General features: G+C 39.6%; 1 protein-coding gene across 1 annotated transcript in view; it reads left to right on the forward strand.

Moving 5' to 3' along the window:
* Positions 1-22,274, forward strand: part of Nkain2 (sodium/potassium transporting ATPase interacting 2) — a 1,001,586-nt gene extending 979,312 nt beyond the window's left edge. The window contains exons 5-6 of the mRNA XM_050138196.1: positions 3,588-3,648; positions 22,189-22,274. Of these exons, the coding sequence (XP_049994153.1) occupies positions 3,588-3,648; positions 22,189-22,274 (147 nt within the window). The remainder of the gene's footprint in view (positions 1-3,587; positions 3,649-22,188) is intronic.
* The last annotated feature ends 230 nt before the right edge of the window (positions 22,275-22,504 follow it).

Below are 22,504 nucleotides of genomic sequence, written 5' to 3' on the forward strand. Positions count from 1 at the left end.
GAGAAGAGGAAGGGGAAGTAATATAACTACAATTTGTTTAACTAAAATAAGCTTTTTAATGGGCCTTGTGTTATTTCATATATTTAATTCATTAGAATTTGTTCAGGTTTTTCTGTTTGTTAATGGATAGTTTACTGTTTAATTAAAGCAGGCTACCTGTTTGTGATTTGCCTTTTTCAAGAAAAAGAAATGAATGAGTAACTTCATTGCCTAGGACTTTGTTACAGGCACAAGATAAACCAGTTTGGGGTTAGAGAATATTCAGGTCTCTGCATCTCACCCTTTCCCCAAATACTTGCAAGTTAATGATTATCATACATAAGCCAGTTAGAAACCTGAAGATGACCATCTCTAAGCATTTTCTCCCTTTTCGAAAATGTGTACTCAATATATGCATACACACACATACACAACACACACACACACACACACATGTTTTCCTTTGCTCCTGAAAAGTTTCATGTCCACGCTAACGATGGAATGTGTGATTTGGATCAGTTTTATGTGCTGCTTTTGGGATCAACTCTCTCAACTTTTTCCATGAGACCTTCTTCTCTCACTGGGTCTTGGGGTCATCTTAGATATTTATGTAATGTGTGGAGCTTGAAAATATGAGCGGCCAATCCTTCATAAGTCTCCCAAGCAAAGCCAAGAGAGTTCCTTTTAACCCAGGATCAGAGTACGTTTATTGGGTTTCCCTTTGAGGCCTGTGCCTGTCATGGGGTGTTCCCCTCGACAGTGCCACACTTTGGGGTGGGAAAGGACAGGTGTTTCCTCTTCTCAGCATCTTCATCATCTGGTCCTCACAAAAGTCCTAAGCTAGAGGCTTGGCAAGTTCACAGAATAAACAGCAGAAAAACTCAAAATGCTGAATTTGAGGAGTAATGTCAGGAGACAAAGACCAAACGATAATTAATCAATACATTTCAAAGACACTGAAAAACAAAACAAAACAAAAAAAAAATGCTTCAAAGTTTCAAAAGCATACAAAATACGGACCAAAATGTCTTTAGTGGTCTGAAAGTGACCGAATAAGCGAAACAAAACTGCCCAGGCCAAAATACTTTCAAAGCAAAAAAACAAATCAGATACCATAAACAAAGTACTTTGAAAGCATATGAAAAGACTATCTATCAGAGTCGGGTCCTTCTTAGCCAGCCCAGAACAAACAAAATGGACCAGTGACCAAACTAAAGGAGTCTGGAGCCCCAGGAAGAACTCAGCAACAATTCACTGAGGATATGACTCCTGTCCTGGACATTGGTTTTCATTCAGGTGATTCATCCGATGAAAAATGAGCCATTATCTCAGTCCCATCTTGCAGCGCCATAACTGTCAACAGAAAAACTACAGCCCCCATCTGAAAGGGATTAAGAGTTTATTCTGGAGCCATTTTGAGTGACTACGACCTAGGAACACAGATTTAGGTTACCCTGCATTCCTTGTTGCTGTATCTAAGCAGTTTTTAAAAGGCGTTACAGTTTTATAGAACGGAGAAAGTTGTAACTCAAGGCAAGTTTAAAACCCATTAGTGGGTACATCAGAGAGGTTGGTCTACCGAAATATGGGAAATTTTCCTTTAGGCTCAAGATGTTATTCAATGGCATCTTAGACAGTTGCCTGCTAAGCCAACAGATTCTGCTAAGCCATCTGTTGACACAAGATGTTAGTTCTGATGGAGGAGGAGGGGAATGGCTGTTCTGCAGGGCCAGAACTTAGTCCCCTATAAGGTAATTAGCTTCTGGACCTGCAACATCCCAATCTCTCCACAACACTGAAATTCTAATCAGCCAATCAGTCTCTGAATATTTTCAGGAGGTTTCATTCACAGCTAAGTGCAACTTCCTCTCCGAGGTTTTCATTCACAGGGGTCAGCACTCACTTAGACCAAAGCCTGGCTGAACTGTCACCATGTTCACCATTCTGAGAAGATACTTTTATGGTACATCTGCATCCATGTTGATTGCTACATTACTCACAAGAGGCAAGATAAGGGATCAGCCTAGATGTCCATCTATAGACGAATGATAGAGAAAATATGATACATATACACAACACAATTTTACTCAGCAATAAAGAAGAATGAAATCATGCCATTTGCAAGAAAGTAGGTGAACTTGAAGATAAACAAGTTGATTTTCTTAAAAGATACTGAGAAAGATAAATATAGCATGACTCCTAACATGCAAAATCTATATTTAAATGAATATTTACGTGAACAAGTATAAACATACTTAAGACACAAAAGTAGAAAAGGCATAGTGAGGGCAGAGGGAAGAGGTCTATAATAAAAAGGAAAAGGGGGAACAAAATATCTCATATTGTCTCTTATTTACATACAAAATATAAAATTACATGTACAATTATATAAATATATAGACATACATATGTATATATAAATCATAAGGGATACTATAGGGAGAAAGGGAAATAGACAAATGAAAAGTGATAATGAAGTGCATTGGAAATGTATAAAAGAGCAGGATATAAGGATTAATTTGTGTGAAAAAAAATCTCATAGTGAAAATCACTGTTTTGTATAATAACAAAACATAAAATTCAACACACTTGGATTGCTTCTGCTAAAAAGCACTTATCAGTAAATTATCTCATGTCCTCCTATCGGAGCTAAGAATTTAGTTAAATATGGCAGATATGAAAGGGCACAGAACCTTTCAATCTTGAGGCTTAGATGCCAAACGACTTCACTGAAGTTCACATTTAGAGGTTCACATCTCAGTGAGCAAGGACTCTGGTGACCATGGGGATCGTTTTGTGAGACTTTTCAGGAAAGCTGGTGTGACCCATGCAAGCCCAGGCTCAGAACATTCTGGCAATCCTCCTTCTCACAGGTACCTATCTAATTTGCATCTCTGTAACATGTTGTCACAAGGATGGTCAAGATGGCTTGGTTCCTGCTCCATGCTTCAGTAAGAGTTTCTCCTACTTGCAAGGCACCCAGGCAACACACAATGGAAACTCCTTGGAGTCTTTTCTTCACAGCCTGCTTTTATTTATTTGTTTGTTTGTTTGTTTGTTTGTTTATTTATTTATTTTGGCTTTTCAAGACAGGGTTTCTCTGTGCAACAGCCCTGACTGTCCTGGAACTAGCTCTTATAGACCAGGCTGGCCTCAGACTCAGAGAGATCCACCTGTCTCGGCCTCCCGAGTGCTGGGATTAAAGGCGTACACCTCCACTGCCTGGCCCTACAGTATATTTCTATAGTCAAGAAGAATTTGGTTTTAAAAACCTAGGTCCTGACTTCAAGAAAAGTCTGCTATAAATGTAAGTGTTGGGTCCATTCATGAATGACCATGGTTTTTTTCCTGTCTTTGCACCTGAAATCATTGTTCCATGTTTACCTAGCAATTAGCAAATCACACACGTAAATGTCAGAGAAAAATAAAACAATATATCCATCTAGGCATGTGGGTACAGCTGGAGTCAAACATCCACAATAGAGTCAAGATCCAGTGAGGAACCGTGTTGGAAGCCTAAATGGGAAGCCAACTGCCTGTGTTGCTTTCCAGGGAGGTCGAATCTCTGACCTTTGTCTGATGTCTAAAGCGAGTCCCTTTTGTTTCAGCTGGCGGGCTTCATCTACGCCTGTTACGTCGTGAAATGCATCACTGAAGAAGAAGACAGCTGTAAGTATTAAAGCCCCACTCTGTGTCTTTCAAGTTCAAAGCCTCCTGAGTGCTTCCTGCCCAGCCTTCCTGCTCTGAGACAATACCCCTTCCAACCCCAGCGGAGCAGGAAATAAGCCTTTGGTACCTGCCATGCTAAGCTACTCTTCACGAAAGAGTCAGCATATGAAAGAAACAGAGAAGCTCTCATTTTGAAAACATGCTTTTCCCCTTTCATTGAAAGGCTATTTCAAAAATCTGTTCTCAGAACAATTCTCGTAGAGAATACAGATGGGAGATTAGAGACAGAAGAGAACTCTAAACGCAGTTAGCTTGGATATTTTCCTTCGTTACAGTTCGGTTACTGTGTATTGCTAACTAATCTGTTTCATCGAGGACTACAAATCTCAACAATCAATAATTTGTAATAGTCCTTAGAACTCTCTCAACAATTGAATCCCTAATGGAAACCAATTGCTATGACAATGATATGTGTGCCATGATCTGAAATGCTCTGACGTGGTCTGATAAGGCACTGTATTGGCGTGGCACGTTAAGATACAAAGTGATGTGGCCCAATCTAATATTATAGATACCTGATGATACGACATGATCTGATATGTCATGGTCTGGGCATGGTGTGCAAAGAAATGGCATGATATAATGTGATGTGATTGATATATTATGATATGGCCCATGCTAAAACATTTTGAGTAGTGGGGCCATATGCGGCTGGATATGGGGTAAGGGAAAAAGATGGGTCTGATGGATTCCTAGATGTCTATGCGTGCATGAGTACGTAGAAATGCCTCTTAAGGAGAGGAGAGGAGACACGACATGCTGAGGGTGGACAGGTTGTTGGAGGTGTAAGCGAGGATATCCAGTAAGCACCCATCATATGCTCGGTCACCTTATTCAGAGACTGCAGCAGATAACAGATATGTGGATTGGTAAATGTATGGCCCAAGGAGGTCATGGAATCAGCATCCTTCCAGAATCACACTTTGCAAAAGAGACTCCTAAAATGCTCATGCTCACTTCACAAGACAAAAACAAATAAATTTGACACTGAAGACTCAGAATGCATGTTTATACACTGACGTCCCTGAGAGTAGTCCAACTTTGGAAAATTATCAAGAGGATTATTTTGACCTTTAATTTTTATGAAAAAACAAAAAGAGTCCTCAGAAAGCAAACTTTGAAGAATTTGAGAGAGTTTTGATGTCTGGGCAACACTGGGGCTAGTATCATATCTTCTTGAAGCTACCTGCTTACCAAATTAGTGAAGTCTCCATCCCTAAGAGTACAGCATAGGTTCTGTAACTTGGTGAGAACACACAGTACCAATGAAGACAGGCTTTTGACTTCTGGGTGAATAAAGTAGGCAGGAGGCTGAAGTTGTACATCTCTGTGATCGGTGCTCCCAGACACGAATGTACCCAGCCAAAGTCAGAGGGAAAAAGCATCGACTTCCAGGGAACCATGAACCAGGCAGAAGCAAGGACACAAACTATACTGAATGAAATGATAAGACATAGGGGATGGTATACTGCACCACAGAGGAGTAGGGGGAGGGAGAAAGAGAGAGATTGAGGGTTAACATTCCAGGCTTGCTGCACCCCCACTATGTAGCCAAGGTTGACTTTAAGCCTCTACCTGACTCCTCCTCCCAAGCGCTGGATTGCAAGTTTGCCACCATACCATGTTTACGCGCTGCTATGAGTTGAGCTCGGGGTCCCTTGCATGCTAGGCGAGCGCTGTACCTACTGAACTACATCGCTAGCCTAATGACAGACACGTTAATGCAACATCTCTCTCTCCAGTGGGAAAGCCCTGAACCTGGGCTTCCCTCTGCTTGACCCTGGAGTCTAAACCAGAGCCACAGCCTGGCAAATGGACCGCCTGCCCAAAGTCGCAGCACACCACTGCCACCTGCTGTCCACACTAGACTATGGCACCGGGTAGCGCGATGAGGATGCTCTGCTTTCTATGAATCAGTAGGGCTGCCATGATAACAGGCCACAGCATCGGCAGCATCTAACAACAGAAACTCATTGTCTCCCAGGTCTGGATGCTGAACTTCCAAGGTCAAGGTGTCAGCATGCGCTTTGTTCAAAGAACTCTTTTTGCCTTATAGATGGTACCTTTTCAAAATCCTTATGAGGTCTTTTCCCTATGCCTTTCTTCTTATTTAAAAATTTCAGTCCAGTTGGACTGCAGCCTTGTCCTAGTGACCGTCTTTAACTTTAATTCGCTCTTTAAAGGCCCTGTCTCAAGAACTTCACAGTGAAATTTAAACTTTCTATTCACAGACTGAAGGGAGGAGACACAAATAAGGCTATAACACACACACACACACACACACACAGACAATAGTACACAAACATGCACATGAACACACAGTATGTTTTGTAGATGTATGGGTATATTTACAGGGGCAGAGCAAACCTAGCCTCAGACTAGAGCTTTGGGGTGCTAACACTGCTCAGCATGGCTGTATGTTCACTACGATCGGGCAGGAAACCCAGACAGCACCTCTAACTGCCATCTACTTTTAGAAGAAAGGTTCCGCACCAAGAAAAACTAAAACCTTGAACTCCAGCTCAACAGTTCTGCCTTATACCAGGCACGCATTTGAGCACAGCGACCCTCACACCATGCATAGATGTGTTTGTTCTGCCTTAAGAGAACAGGCTTCCTCCAGGAGAGTGGGCACCCTCACTGTGTGTTTTGTGGCAGAGCTCTCCTGTCTCTGGCCGCACTGAGTTTTCCTGATAGCCCCAAGTCTCTTCCATTCCCCTGTGTTTGTTCTTGTTTACAAACTTCTGTAAAAGAAATGAAAGCATCAGAGATTCCTGGTCTTTGTGACTTTTATCTTATACACGGCTCTTTTCTCTAGCTTCCTTAGACCTCCCCTCTGCTGCACAGCGGTGAGCTGTACCACTTTGGCGAAAGAGATAAGAATGTATCTTTATGTGTCACCTGCTATTAAAAGATACTTACAGAACGTATCACTGGATCCATGAGGAGAAAAAAGATCTTCAGCATATTTCTCGATTTTCATTATGTTTGTTTATTCAAAGTATTTTAACTAGAACAAAGCACAACTAAATGTTGGTCTCTTGCAAATGCATCCATGTTTAAGTACCTTTTACAAAGTAAAATAATTTTTCATATCTTCAGGTTCCTTTATTTGAGGATTCAACCAACGGCAGGTAGAAAATATTTGGGCAGTAAGGGAAAAGTGCATTTGTACCAAATATGTCCAGACTTTTTGTCCTCATCAAAAGTTCCCAAATAATATAATACAGCAACTTTCATTGCACAGAGCATTAGAACAGAATTGGATATTATGAGTGATCTAGAAATGATTCCATGTGCACTGCGTGCTGTGCTGGAGATATATATATATATATATATACATATATATATATATATATATATATGTCATTTTTCTAGGGTTCCTGAGCACTTGTGAATTTTGGTATCCATAAGAAGGGCCTGAAATCCCCAGGGTTACTGAGGGATGACTGTAGCAACCACCTTATCTAATAGAGATGCAATGTATTTCCAAATGTTATTCAATATTGAAATCACCTGGGACAAAGATGTGGAATGTCATTTAAAGATAATAACCTAAGGGACTTATTCTGGAAGCAATATTGGAAAATGAATTCCAGCTATTTAAATTTGGAGTTAGACACATACACATGCCCACCAACTAAACACAAATGAATAAAAACCTGTCCTGAATTCTCTGAAGTCAAGTAGCCTAGGGACAAAAGTCACAATCGATTTATAGAATCTGTCTTTTAAAAAGAAAACCACAGAAAATTATCCACTGCTTTCAGGGTAATAATTTTCTATTATTTTTGTTTGATTTTTTTTCTTCTAAAGCCTGCTGGCCTACACTATTTGTCAAACTCCATTCTGTAGGTTTTGAGCACATCTCCGGATATCCAGGATCCAGGACCATCAGCCTTGGATGGAACTCCTGGAGCACAGTCACTTACTATGCAGAGGATGTACATGGAGATATATTCTGCCCTTAAAACATCATGCTTCATCTTGCTCATAAGTGAATAGAGGTTTACTACAGAAAGCATAAAAAATACAGATAAACAAAACAGTAAGAGGAGAGACTATCAAAATGCCCACAACTGAGTCCTGGTCTTCAGATAACATTTTGGCACGCGGTATGCTTACTGGGCTTCATTCTGCCCTTGCTTTTCCACTGTCCTCCCCTCTGTGGTTTCTCCTTCCCACGCTTCCTTCCTTCTCTTCTCACGGTCGGTCATCGGCCACGCTTCAGATGTGGTTGTTCAGATCAAACTACACACTCTGTTTGGTAACCTGCCTTTTCTTGTTCTCTTAAATCATTCCTCAAACATAACCTCAGAAGTGGCAACAAGCTGTTCAGAACAAAGGACAGTGTGTTGTGTGCCTGATTGACAGGTGAGGTTGTGAAGGGGGGAGAGAAGTCTTTTCTTCTTCACGGAGAGTCACGCTCAGTCAATCCCACAGACACATTGCTCAGTAATTATCATTTGGCCGTCTCTTTATAACAATTGCAATCTTAGGAGCTTAGAGATTACCAGGCGAAATTTCCTTTTCTATACCTACCAATTTCCAATGAGCCCAAAACTCACCATTTTCCCTCTTCTCTGAGCATCATCACCTATTAGGAAAGGCTAGAGATCCAGATTTAACCTGTAGGTGTTCTGGGGAGCCCTGCTGGAGTCACAGAGATACCATCTTCCCGCCCTCCCAACGCGCTGTCGCCTCGCATTGTCCTTTCATTCTGCTGAGATTTCTTTCCACGGAAGATTTCTTCAAGCTTTGAAATGATAAGACAGGTGCTACCTATTGCTCTACTCCAACACCCAAATCTTATAAACTTCTAAAGATTGACTCGCTGAGCTTCCCTAATCCGGAGCGCTGAAGCTGACTCTCAGGATAAAAAGGTGTTGGGGTGCGGTCGGCACCCAGACATCTCTCATGCCCCTCTGTGTTCTAGCACGGAGCTTATCCCCCCCCCCCTTGGAGGAAGACTCGGTATGCTTTTGAGAAATAAAGGGTTAACCATTTGACTTTCCACAGTCATTTCTGTGGCACAAAGATACCACCTCTCCTAAGACTTCAGTTGATTCTAAGTACTTGGTGCGCAGGGGTAATAAAGCATCTTTTTGCCACTTTCGGAACAAATGGAAAAGGGAGGAGGACTGATTTTTGCCATACGTAAAAATAAAAGATTGAGCACTTGATCAGCATGGGAGACAAATGAACTCGCTGTGCCCCTGAGAGTTCAGCGGCCCCGTGGTCTCCAGCAGTAATGCGGGACTCTACACAGCCTAGCTAGCGCGGGTCTCATCTCTGGCTCTTGCATTGCTCCCTCATGTGGTCACTGAAGAGAAACGCACCAACCCTGTTTCTCAATTTGGATTTTCAAATAAAAAAAAGTGGAAGCTGATTCTTCAACAATCATTCCTTGTTCACTCCCTTTTCTCTACTAATTAATATTATCTCTATTAATATTTCTCCATTAATTAATATTAATATTTCTCTAGTAATTAATATTATCTACTCTGTTATACTAGACAGCTTCTCATGCACACAGACATGGTATATTAATCTTTATGTAAATCTAATCTTTCCAAGTCATAACAATGAGGGGGAAGAAATGATTCATTTTTGGTTGAGGCCTGGGCTTCTAAAGAATCAATATAGAGGAAACAGCATTCAGAAAAGTAGAGAAGATGTTTATCCTAGGCATACAAAGGAAGTAGTACCTGCAGAAAATATTCCTGGAGCCAGGAACTTAAAGAGGCAAAGATCAAGGCAATTGTTTTAATCGGCCTCAACAGAAAAGAATGCCAGAGCATATGGAAGTGATGAGGAGGAGAGGCAGGAGGACAGTCTTAGCCATCTCCTTCTTGACAGAAGGGTTGAGATAGACCAGATCTCTGAGGACCCACTAACAGATACATGAAACAAGAGCAATAGAGCAGAGATGCCTTGCATGTAGACCTTACAAGAGCATTTTGTCACTGAGTGAGCTCGGAGGTAAGCCCTGGGCCCCCAGTGGCGTTTAAAGAAGGTCTCTGTAGCAGAGAATGCTCTAGGTGGCCTCCGCTACTGCAGGTTGGTATTGTGTGGTAAGGGGTGAAAGAGAAACAAACCTGAAGCTCACAGGAGGTACGGTTTGTTTAAATAATAGAAAGTAATTAGACTGAAGACAAAAATCAGTGATGGCATTTTATAATTACGATTAATCTAAAGGTTAATTTCCTTTGGCGCAAAAATCTTATTTAAAACATTTACCAGGAAAGGAAATTAGGATGTTACTATCAAGAGGTTTAGAGCACTTCTGGGAATCCATGTCTATTATCAATTGGAAATTAGGTTAGGTCCATAGTTGGAATTTCAATTCATTTCATGTATATATAAAATAGGCAGTGACCCAATATCCAAACCAAAAAGGTTGGTCGGGGCAGACAGTGTGAAATTTGCATTTGTTTGTTTGTTTGTTTATATGATTAATTATGAATGTTTCCAATAAAGGAGCCTAGTGTATACATGAACAACACAATCCTGACACAAAAAGAAAACTGGATATGGCTTGCTGCCTTTGTAACTAATGAAGCTGATGCTGAACCAATTCCCAAGAGTGGGGCTGCTAAGGAATGGCACAGGTGCACATCCAACATCGCTGAGATAAAATGAACAGGAGCCGTACTTCAGTGGGCTCCAAACCTGCCAATTCCATTCTTCTCTCCCGGGTCCTGTGTTGTTCATCACTGTTTTCCCACTGAGCTGTCGGGCCTCAAGTTCCAGATGTTGTAAGCAATCATCTTTCTATGTCCATGAGCGTTTCCAGGATCCTCCATGGATTTTTAAATGCGGAAATCTCTTATGTAATATGGTGTGGTGCTTACAAATGACCTAGACATGACTCCAGTGTATTTTGAATCATCATTATGATACCTAACACGGTGCAAATGCCATATAAATAGTTGTTGCATTGTATTTTGGAAAAAAAAAAAACATCATCTTCATAGGTTCAGCACAGGCATTATCTTTTTTTCTAGTACTTTCAACCCATGTTTGCTTATATCTATGCATGTGGATTATGAGGGGGGAGAGAGATGCAGATGAGCTCATCGTCCAATAAATTTGCTTAATAACATCAGCACATAATCACAACATTCAGCTAAAAATAACTAAGCTATGGATTTGCTCCTTTAATGTTTGCATCACTCCCATTGGTGTGCAAACTAATCCCCGAAATATGGAATTAGAAAGAATCACAGAACTATGAACAATATTAGCAATCACATATTTTAATTCTCTCATTTTACAGTAGCAGAAAGGGGCGCTGAAGTTGTCTTGCTAGAAGTAGAATAAGCAAGGGAAACAGAAGTGGGACCAGAGCTGGCTGGAATCTGGGGTCTTAAGTACACTTTTCACTTCACTTCACTCTGCTACCCTAGAGAACTTCTTTCAGCTACTATTTATGGAGCAGTCAGTCGGTGCACTTTGCCAGGGGTGAAGCAAGAAACAAACTGATACCAACTTTACTTTCGTGATGTCTACAGTCCAACACACAATTCCCAGGGGGAAAGAGACTAATAATAAAGCATGAGGAGAACTCAGGCAAGGAAAGCTGGGGTACCATGGAATACAGTCCACAGAATCTTAAGTGATTTTGAAGTCAGGGGCATTATTCCCCAGGGAAATGATACTCCAAATGAAATTGAGGATAAATCACAGGGACATATACAATTGAGTAAAAATAAACATGTCCTGTTTTGTTTTTAACCAGGCAACTGCTTTAACTAAGTTTAGGTCCATCTTGGCCAAATGACTACCATGATCCATACGTGGATAATTTTATGTTTTATATTAGCCTGAATTAGCTAAATTACTTTCAATGTGCCTACATATCAATAAGAATGTTGGGTAACCACTGGCTAACCTCTTTGCTGGAACTGCTACTGCCCTAACAAGATGATTTTTAGGCTTAGAAGTTTTGTGATTTTCCTTTCTATTCCTTGCAAGATAATATGATTACATGTTATGTGTGTATTATGATATTAATATGATATAAACATTACAAAGCACAAAGCGAGGAATGTTTCTCTAATGAGTAATTATAGCATACATATTTACATTTTATTTCTCTGAATAGACATACATTAATGTGCCCACCATTCTAATTAGTATTGTGCATTCTAAATATATCGTGGATGTCAGCTGAGAAGATATGCCAAGTCATGTCTAGCTAGCTCATCTGTAACTTGCAATAACGGCTCCCTTCCATTTCTTTCTAAAAGGCATGTCATATATAATTGAAAGCAATTCTAACAAGGGTGAACAAAACAAAGACTGTGGATCCAGTTAATCCAAATGGCAACCAAGCCCAGGCAAAGGAAGATGAAACTGACTTGGCCATGTCATGATAGTCTGTGTGCTTCTCCACATTTATGGAAGGGAGCAAAAATAACCAGATTCATCCTTTTCTGACACTTCAGTTTCTTCCCTTTCTTGGCTCTTATCCAGGTGCCTGATCAATCCTCCCTTTTTCCTCACTTCTCCGTTCTTTTCATTTGACAGGCTGCTCTTGGAGCACCTTCATTACAATAAGAGAAAGCATCCCTGAGACCATTCTGGGATTCTTTGCCTGGTATACCTTCTCTTTCTCCTCATTCTCCTTCTTCTGCCCTGAAGGAAACTTTTCCTCCCTCATGCTTTGGAGCTTTGCTCTGTTGTCCCTTTGTCTTTACCCCTTCCTTATCTTCCTCTGCCTCCAGGGAGAACAAAGGCAGTGTTGCTCTTACAAGCACACTGGCACTGAATGCCCAGCGTGACCTACGTTTTTTTCACGCTTGGGTTTGCAGTATCCGTGCCTGAGTAAGCAACAGTGCACTTTCGCCATTTCTAATCGTGGGTGCTCGCCCATCACAGAGGAGAGACTAACCCTGCCTGCAAAGGTACACTCAGCATGCCTGGCTGGTCGCTAGCTGCTGCTCAGCAGGGCTTCACCCTTCTGACAGTGGAGTGTCACACTCTCCACAAGGCCTGCTTCTAATCTTTACAGGCTCCCTAACCCAGATATCCAAACACAACTTGACTCTTTGGTCCTCTTCCCCAGACCCTCAACAACTCTGGCAAATATCCTGTTGTAGCCTTGAAGGCCTGCCCAAATCAGAAAGAAGCTGGTAAGCTTTTCTTGGCAGAGTACTCCATCCTGCACCAATTGACCTCCTGCCCAATCCAAGATGCTTGGCTCTCACTATCTATGTTCTTGCCCACTTGCCATTAGTAAATTAGGATGGTCCCAGACTCCCTTAGTCCTTGCTGATAACAGACAAGGCGATTTTTAAAAATCTTCAAAATATAAAAACTATCCTAAGCAGCTGCCCTTTGATAAATCTTCCTGCAGTCTGTCACACAAGCTATTCTTTTACTTATTATAAGACCAGACTCTCCATAAACCTGCCTCCCCACACACACAAATTATTCTGATGATGTCCATGTTTATATCTTTCCTTATAAAACTCCAGTAAATTCAACAACCGAGTTTATCTCTTTCCCCATCCTTTCACCTGGCCTGAAACATTCTAAGTCTGTCGGGAAACAGTCTAAATATGAATTTAAAGGATAATCCCAGTCATTCTCCTTCTACAAAATATTTTGCTTTAAAAGATAAAGATGGGATCCAGCATCTATCCATTGTGTGTTTTTGATGTTTTATACAAATAAGACATCTGATACTCTCGATCTTTTAAAGCTAAAATTCTTTAGATATCCCCAAAGATGTCAATAGCGGTACTTATGTCTTGGGGGGAGCCGATAACCATGTATGTAGACTTAAAGTTTATTTAGTAGGAGGGAAGTCATGCTTCATACTGTAAACCTAGCATGGTGAGGTCATGGATCCTAGGGGAACATCTTGAGAAATGCCACTTTCCTAAATCAGTGTAATCCCTAACTCCACTCTAAATATTTATCTTTATAACCCCAGATATGTGTACCTCTCACCCTTCATCAAAGAAACTACTTTTTGCAGCACATGTGAACAATTACAGAAAGCCGTAACTAGTTAAAATGCAGAGAACAACTATAGTGTAACCAACCCCAACTGATACATTTACAACACGACACCCACACTTCATAGAACATTCCAGAAGAGGGACAGGACTGTGAAAGGCAGAGACACAGGATGTCTGCTACAAGATAGTGGCTACTGCATAAAACAGGAAATCTGCATCCATGAAGTTTCAGCAATGTGTGCATGTGTGTGCATGCATGTTTGCCTGTGTATGTGTGTGTAGCAATAATAATTTTTAAAAAAGATACCAGAAATTTGAGGGGGTGTCCATGGAAGGAGTTGGTCAGGGAGGAGAGGTGAAAATTATCTAAATTCATACTTGTATATGAATTTCTCAAAAAAAAAGATTTAGTTATATTACAAAAGAAGAAATTAAACCTCAGAGGAAACATGATTTGCTTAACGGTACATATTGTAATTAGTTACACACCCTTTGCCCCCCCCCCGTTTCCTTGGGTCATTTCAATCGGCACCACTGTTCATCTGAAGACACTGACTCTGAGCTTTTGTTCTCAACAGAAAATCATGCAACAGTTTTAAAAATTGGTTTGTTTTTTGTTTTTGTCTTTTCAAGACAGGGTTTCTCTGTATGACAGTTCTGGCTGCCTTGAAACTGACTTTGTAGGCCAGTCCAGTCTCGAGCTCATGTGGATCCATCTGTCTCTACCTCCTGAGTGCTGGGATTAAAGGCATGTGCCACCATCGCCTGGCTTAAAATTTTATCTATGGCACTTCGCTTCCTGAGAATTAGCAGAAATCAACAAAGGAAAAAGTAGTTAAACATCTGAAAGTTGTATTTCATTTTTAATAGTTACTCAGAAATGAAAGTTTCAAGTCGCTATTCAAACAACTTCTAGCTAAATCCCCATTTTATTTATAATAACAGTAAGGTTATTCTTGCTTTTCTTTTCATTTATTATCAGGCGACAATGGCTTAGCATTTTAAAAATCTGCTTCTGGTGCAACTAGGAAGGACATGAAAAATAAGATCCCAAGCCCACAAGAAAATACACTTGATGAACAAAGGAAGCAGAGCATCTGCTCTGAGTGAGTTTAATGAGTTTAATTCCACTCAGCATGTGGCCTGTGCTGGCTGGAAGTTCCTCACAGCATAACACTACTTCAGTGACCTTTCAGACAACAAGAAGATCTCGTGTCCTTATATGGGCTGTATTTTCGTAATCAGAATTTAAGGCAAGCATGATTCAAAGCCCAAATTTCAGGGATTTTAGCCTAGACAGAATACCTCAAGTTCATAGAATCAGTCTGAATTGCTGCTGCCAAGGAGGTCTGAATGGGAGAAAGGAGAAAGGCCCATTCTTTTCATTTTGGCCTGTGGTTAATTGTGTTCTAAATTCCTTTTGTGCACCTGGATGTAAGTAGCTTTGAAATTCATACCTGCAGAGATAATGGATAGACACTCTGTTTTCATAGGAGACCCACACGTATTCTTTAATGCCTTTCAATGTGTTTCCCTAAACATTTAGGCTTCGCTTTCAGCAAACTGCCCTTTTAGACTTCCCTTCCTTGTTCTCTCCTGCTCCTTCTGCAAAAGAGAATATGTTGATTAGTGGCCTTGTCATTAATACCGGAGGGACAATTTTATGTTACAATACCTTGCTGCCACCATCTATTTTAAAAGGTAGTTTTAGTTTCCTGCACTAAGTATTCACGGTTTAATTTAAAAGGAAGGGACGCTCACAACAGTAAACAGATTTTAGCAAAGAGTTTTTATTCAAAGAACATTCTTCTTTTCCTGGATAATTTTTTAAATTCTGCTATTATTTATTTTATTAAATCATGGTTATTAAACTGATATGGCACTTTTCTAATTTAAAATAATTGCAGCTCCCTCTACATTCCCCTCACAAGAGGTCAGTATATGCAGACACACCCTCATTGCAGATAGGAAAACTAAGGCCACAGGAAAGCACCACAGAACTTGAAATAATACTCGAATTCCTAGAAGGTCGTTGGAGACAATGGAAATGCTGGTATCTCTGCTGCAGTAGGAGAGGCATGGTTGTTGTACCAACGTTCACATTCATTGAATTTTGTGTAGTAATTGTGTACAGTTTTGCATAATTATTGCCTTAATAAAGCCATTGGAAATTTTTCTTTCAGGAACCAAACACAAATCCACCTCATGCTAAAGGTTAAACAAGTTCAGATTTTATTTTGGCACCTTCTGTCCAGCTGTACACCTCACGTTAATGTCCTCTGAATGTTCCGTAAGAATAATGCTTTTCCCAGCGATTGTCAGTATATGAAAGACAGGGTAGCAGCCCATAGCAGCGATCCTCTCACCTGTGCCCCACTAACCCTGAAGCACGTCTCGACATCCTTATTTCTCCCATGGCTCTCAGCCAGAGAGGGCGAAGGGGTAGCCTCTTCCTGATGGAATCTAAAAAGCCATTTTGTTTGTATCTAAAAGATGTTTTCTTTATTATTGTTCAAGGCCTGATGGAAGAAAAGATAAAAAGCACTCAGTCAACTATGACCAAAATTTTGCTATCATCTTCCATGTTCTGATCAATTGCCTAATTTTCCTTTGTAGCCTAAAGTATATACAATCTATTCAGTAAATAGGAATTGAATGTCTTCTATAAGCCATATGCCATTGTGTGTTTTTTAAGCTACTGTAGTAAAAGGCACAGGACAGTCAATCTCATACAGCTAACGTTACAACGGTGGAGACAATCACAAAGAAACCAGGAGATTTATGCTATGTGAGGTGATGATCGTTACAATGAGCGAAGTGAAGCTGAATGAGGGGATGGAAATCCGACACTTCAAGCTCTATTTTACAACTGTAGTTGTGTTTCCCTTATCCTGCACCTGAAAATTGGTTGTATTCCTTTTGGTTTAAATATGATATTTCACCAAGGAAGCCAACCACTAACTCCCTGGTGATATTTGCTTTGGTTCTAGGAAACACAGCAATGTTGCACTCGTCAACAGATTCCCCCTCCCTTTCTGTATTTTCTACCTCTTTGTCAATTTCTCTTGCATCCAGTAACGTCTTTCTGTCATGACACCCCTAATTCTGCTTCTAACTTCAGTATTTCTTCTGTCTACCTTTCACGTTTTTGTACTAAGGATTAAAATAACACAAACAATATGGCAAATTGCTATAAGAAACGCTTCTTGTATTGCTTTGAAAACCCTCACTAGAATCAGAATTATCCAAGACACCACTGATAATAGGGACTCTCAGAAGAAAGGGCTGCTTGGGTGCTTATTTAGTATCCTGAAGTAGTTTTCAGACACAAAACACAGGACCTAAACCTTGACTGACGTTGCCCATCACCTTGTATATATTACAGAAAACAATGTTACTTCATTAATAACTCACTGGTAAATACAAGCAAAATAGTTCCCAAGTCAGTTGCTGTTGACTGCAGAATCTTCCTAGTTTATGAGACTGAAGCTGGAAAGAAGATAAAAATGAGTTTGCTAACAGGGACAGAGTAAAGGTACTGGAAATGAATAATAGAAGAGGCATCTACAACTAGGAGGTAACCTAAAGAAATCAAAATTTTTTGTTTAATGAATAATATAAAAGGAAAACAAAAGGCTGAAGGTTCTAGCTTTAATACAAAATGTAATTTGATCCCTTTGATCACCTTCGGAAGCCTTAAAGGGATTTACTAGATAGAAATGAATGAGGAACAGTCATCAGGTTCTCGTGGATGGAGGAAGAAAACAAAAGCCTGCCTGCCTTCTAATGCCATCCTCAGCTGGTTATTGCCTCAAGCAAAACCCTGGCTCTATTTTTAAAGATAACTATTACTGCTCCCCTGACAGTAATATTACAGAGATAAATGATAAAAAACTGAGAAGGTCTGAGCAACTATTCGGCAGTTCAAAATTGTCAAGAATTTGTTTTACTTTTTTTTCAAGAACTGAGGAGATTTCTCATTGAATGTTTTTCTAAAAAGCAAAAATTTAAAATGATGCAGAAATAAATTATGACCCAAGCATGTATCTGCTGTCACAATTACATGGAAAGGATAAGTTAGATATTTCATATCTCCATCATTCAGGCAAGTTTCAGATTATACATCAGCCTCTATATGCTATTTGTTCAGTATAATTGTTATAATCTAGGTGAGAAAATTACAAACCACAAAACATTTAAGCCAAATTAGAGTCAGCCACTCAGAATAGGTTAACACATAGAAAGACTATTAGCCCTGATGCTCAGGGTGCAGCACTTATAAAGGCAAAATCCATAATGACCTCATTGTCAGGTGTAGGTAAGGAGAATCAGGTAACTTTGGTTTGGAGAATATTTTTGGTTGTGAATTTGGGCTATGTGTGTGTTGCCAAGGTCAGTGAGACTGTTCAGGGAGTAAAGGGCTGGAAATCACATGAGAAGACACAAAATGGACCAGGTTAAGATCAGGACAAGATGGCACTACCTTGGTCACTTAAACAATTATATTAAAAAAATTTAAAATAGACCACTGTGCCATTAACACATATTTTTCTACTTTAGTCTAATTTATATTTCATTGCTTTTATTTTGAGGTTATAATATAATTACATCATTTCTCCCACTTTGCTCTCTCCAAGTACTCTTATCTACCCAACACCCTACTCTTTTTCAAATTTATGGCATACTTTTAACAATTATTACTGGTATAGATAAATAGATGATAGGTAGATAGATAGATAGATAGATAGATAGATAGATAGATAGATAGATAGATAGATTCCTAAGCACATAAATACAACCTTATCAGTTTGTATAATATTACAATGTATAACATTATATACATTGTGTATGTGTGTACAATGTATACATTTTTTCGTCCAATACAAACGCCTGACATTTGGTACTGGATAGCCATTAGTGTGCTCTTCCCTGGGGAAGACTATTACTCCTGGTCTCAGTATTCTCAGTTGCTTGTAAGTTCTTTGTCTAGGGCTATGGCCTTGTGATCTTTGGCCTTTCCATGTTAGATGTCTATTGGTGTTGTCTTTGTTCGGCTTCTATTTAGGTACCCATGTTGGTGAGACTTTATGTACCATGCTCTGATGTTCCTAAGAGGCGCAATCTCACAGCGAAGTCTTTGTTCCTCTGACCCCTTTAAAGTTAAACTAGTCCACAAGTAAATCAGTTTTTTAAGTTGGATTCAATCTTTTATCCCTGCTCTCTTCAAACTCTAAATTTGGCTGTCAACTATTACTCATCCTGGTATTGTCTATATTAGATAATATAGAGAGATAGGCAAGTTAGAAAATGAAAGCACTCCACTCTGTTTTTATTGCTCTTCTATAAAATGCTTAATTTGCTTTGAAAGTTGTCTCAAATTTAGAATGTGTCATTTGGAGACTAACATTGGAGCTCCTGACCTTCTAACAGAGCGCTCTTTGTTTCATTACATCATATCCCACTCTTCATGAGAAGAAGAGAATATGCTTCAAACTGGAGGGAGAGGGTTTCCCAGTCCTAAATGAAATCTACTGCCATGTTATAACACACACACACACACACACACACACACACACACACACACCACCCACAACACAACAATAGAACAGGATCTGGGGACATAGCCCAGTCAGTTAAGTAACTGGTTAACAAACATAAAACCTTGAGTCTGCTCCCCAGCACACCTGTAAAAAGCCAGGGGGAAAAGGCAAATAGATGTGGTAGCATACACTCCTGTCTCTGTGCATGGGGAGAAGTGGCAGAAAGATTCCTAGGGTTCGAGCCTGGTCAGCTCAACTGAATCAGTAAGTTTCAGGCAAAACTGAGAGACCCTGTCTCAAAAATCAAGGTGGAAAATGAACCAAGGAAAACTCCAAGTCCATTTACACACATGTGCGCATGTGCACCTGCACAAATGTAAATAAGCTTACACATACAACTGAAAAGTACATTAAAGAGACTTGACGTGGATGAAGTCAATGGAAAGGATTATATGAGGAGGGCTAGGAGAACACAGTGGGTAAAACACTGCCACACTAGCCTGGGGAAAGGGGTGCAATCCCGGGAGACCACAAAAAATGGAGGGAGAGAACTGACTTCACAAAGCTGTCCTCTGACCTCAATATGTGCACAGTGGCATACAGATGCACACACACACACACACACACACACACACACACACAAAATTCAAAAGAAAGTGTTAAATGATATATTCTTCCAATTCTATGATATCTTGTAAAACAGTAAAATTATTGAGACACAAAAAGATCAGTTGCCACAGAAGCTTGGAAAGGAGGATATTATATAGAACATAGGGACTTTTTTTACACAATGGGGCTATTTTTTTATACTTTACTAGTAGATTCATGCCATATGTCTTTGTCAAAACCTCTATACTGTACAAGACCAAGAGTGAATCCTAGAGGAAGCTATTAACTTCTGAGGATAGTGATGTATCAATGTAGGCTAATCCACTGTAACTAATGTACAGCTCTGATGGGGAATATTAATACTTGGAGAAAGTGTGGATGTGAATACGATAAAAAGAGGAATAGGAGTCCTATACCTTTTGCAAAGTTTCTCTGTGAGCCAACTATCACATTAAAGAATAGCATCCCTTGTGAGAGGAAGATTTCAGCTTGCATATGCCTCATAAACAATGTTATCTCACTCTTTGCTGAACTTTCTATCTGAACTACTCTAGGGTATTAACAAGAGAACCAAAGGAAGAAAATGTAAGCCAATAGAATAAACTACTAGGAAAGCAAAGGTCTCTGAGTGAATCCTAATTTAGTCTCTATATCTCCGTCTTTCTCTTTCCTATAATCCCTTTTGTAGACCTCATAGCTTTTGCCTTCTGTCTCATGACACAGCCTCAATATGTGCATCTGAAAAAGAGGGGGCAGAGCAATGCTTTGTTGCAGAACTCTACTACCTTCCCCGGTTTTGTTGTTGTTGTTGTTTGTTTGTTTGTTTTGCCAAAGCTTAGTGATATAAAGTAAGCGTTAGTTATACTGTAATCCCAGCAGTTGGGAGGCAGAGGCAGGCAGATATCTGAGTTCAAAGCCATTCTGGTCTATAGAATGAGTTCTAGGACAGCCAAGGTTACAGAAAGAAACCTTGTCTCAAAAATAAAAAAAAAAAAGCAGGCGGATCTCTGTGAGTTCGAGACCAGCCTGGTCTACAGAGCTAGTTCCAGGACAGGCTCTAAAACCACAGAGAAATCCTGTCTCGAAAAAAAAAAATCAAAAAAAAAAAAAAAACCTGAAGGTTCATAACTTAAACAAGAATTAGGTAGAGATGGAATATCTGTGTTCTTTGGTGTCAGGGACCAGCCAAGCTAGAAATACTTCAAGAGTGAATTGATTTAACCTTTGGGGTCTGTAATCAGGTAGAGACATTTTCTCCACATATCTGGGAGTGCATGGCAGCTATGGGCTAGGATCTCAGCCAGATAATGGGATAAACATGTGGGTATTCATCAACTTCTCTGTGTGGATTGGCTTGTATAAAGAGAGAGCCTCTCAAAGGAAAAAAGAGAAAAGAAATGACCCTGAATGAGCTAGTTCTAAAATAACAGAGCATCCTTGCTGTAAGATGCAAACCTGCCCCAACACCTCTATTCATGTTTGGCAGAAAATGACAGAGATCAAAACCACAGGATGGAAAGAGGGCCAATGTTACTGTGTAAGAACATGTGAAATAGGCAATGATCTTGCAACATTTTGGAAAATACTGTATCTTATTGGGTCTTTCACTTAATATGCAATGTATTTGAGTAATTGTTAGACTTTGATCCACATCTAACTTCTTATTGTTTAAATTATAAACCATGCCATAGGATGGCAAGCATAGCCATCAATTTACATGATAGTCAACCACAGTACTCTGCACTTAATCATCAGAATACATAATATTAATAGTAGTGTTGCAACTGTGGACAGATACATGGAATTGATTAACACTGTTTTTATGTACATTTGTAGTTTGTTTCCCCAAAGTCCTCAACAGTAACCAAAGATCATAGTTCATGGGCTGGAGAGATGGTTCAGAGGTTAAGAGAACTGATTGCTCTTCCTGAGGTCCTGAGTTCAATTCCCAGCAACCACATGGTGGCTCACAACCATCTATAGTGAGATCTGATACCCTCTTCGGGTCTGCAAACATACAGACAGACAAAACACTGTATACACAATAAATAAATAAAATCTTTTTTATTTATTTATTAGATCATACTTTAATGTTCAAGAGAAGTTTTATTAGTCCAATTATGTCTTTGTTACTTGAGAAATATATGAAATCTCTTCTGAAGAGTATAGAGAATATTGTAAAACAATAATTGAATCTCATATTTGAAGACAGAAAATCACTACCTTTAAGAAACTACTTTTTGCTCTTTCATTATTAATTAGCTTTAGTTTTCTTGATTGTTTTGATTTGTAAGGACTTTGAACATTCATTTTCCATATCTTCTGAAACGTGAACTAACAGATGCAATTGTCCTTTTCAGTTGACTTCATAGGTGGCTTTGATTCTTATGGCTATCAAGGGCCTCAGAAGACATCTCACTTACAACTACAACCAATGTACATGTAAGTACTCGGCTTGGAAAGTATCTCTCTGGGGTATGAAAAGATAGTCAAGTAAGTGTACCATGGCACAAAAAAAATGCATGTAGCTTTCCCTTGGTTGTATATTTCGATTTTCTACTAATAATATTGTTTTTACTAGAATGATTCTAAAACATTTTCTTCGTGTTTGAAAAAAAAATGACATTGAAAGGCCTTTAAAGTTTTCTTTAGTCTTGTGTAAGTATCATCTACATG

Source organism: Alexandromys fortis, unplaced genomic scaffold, assembly GCF_014885135.2.
Source record: "Alexandromys fortis isolate MF-2015 unplaced genomic scaffold, M_Fortis_MF-2015_v1.1 scaffold_14, whole genome shotgun sequence".
NCBI lineage: Eukaryota > Metazoa > Chordata > Mammalia > Rodentia > Cricetidae > Alexandromys > Alexandromys fortis.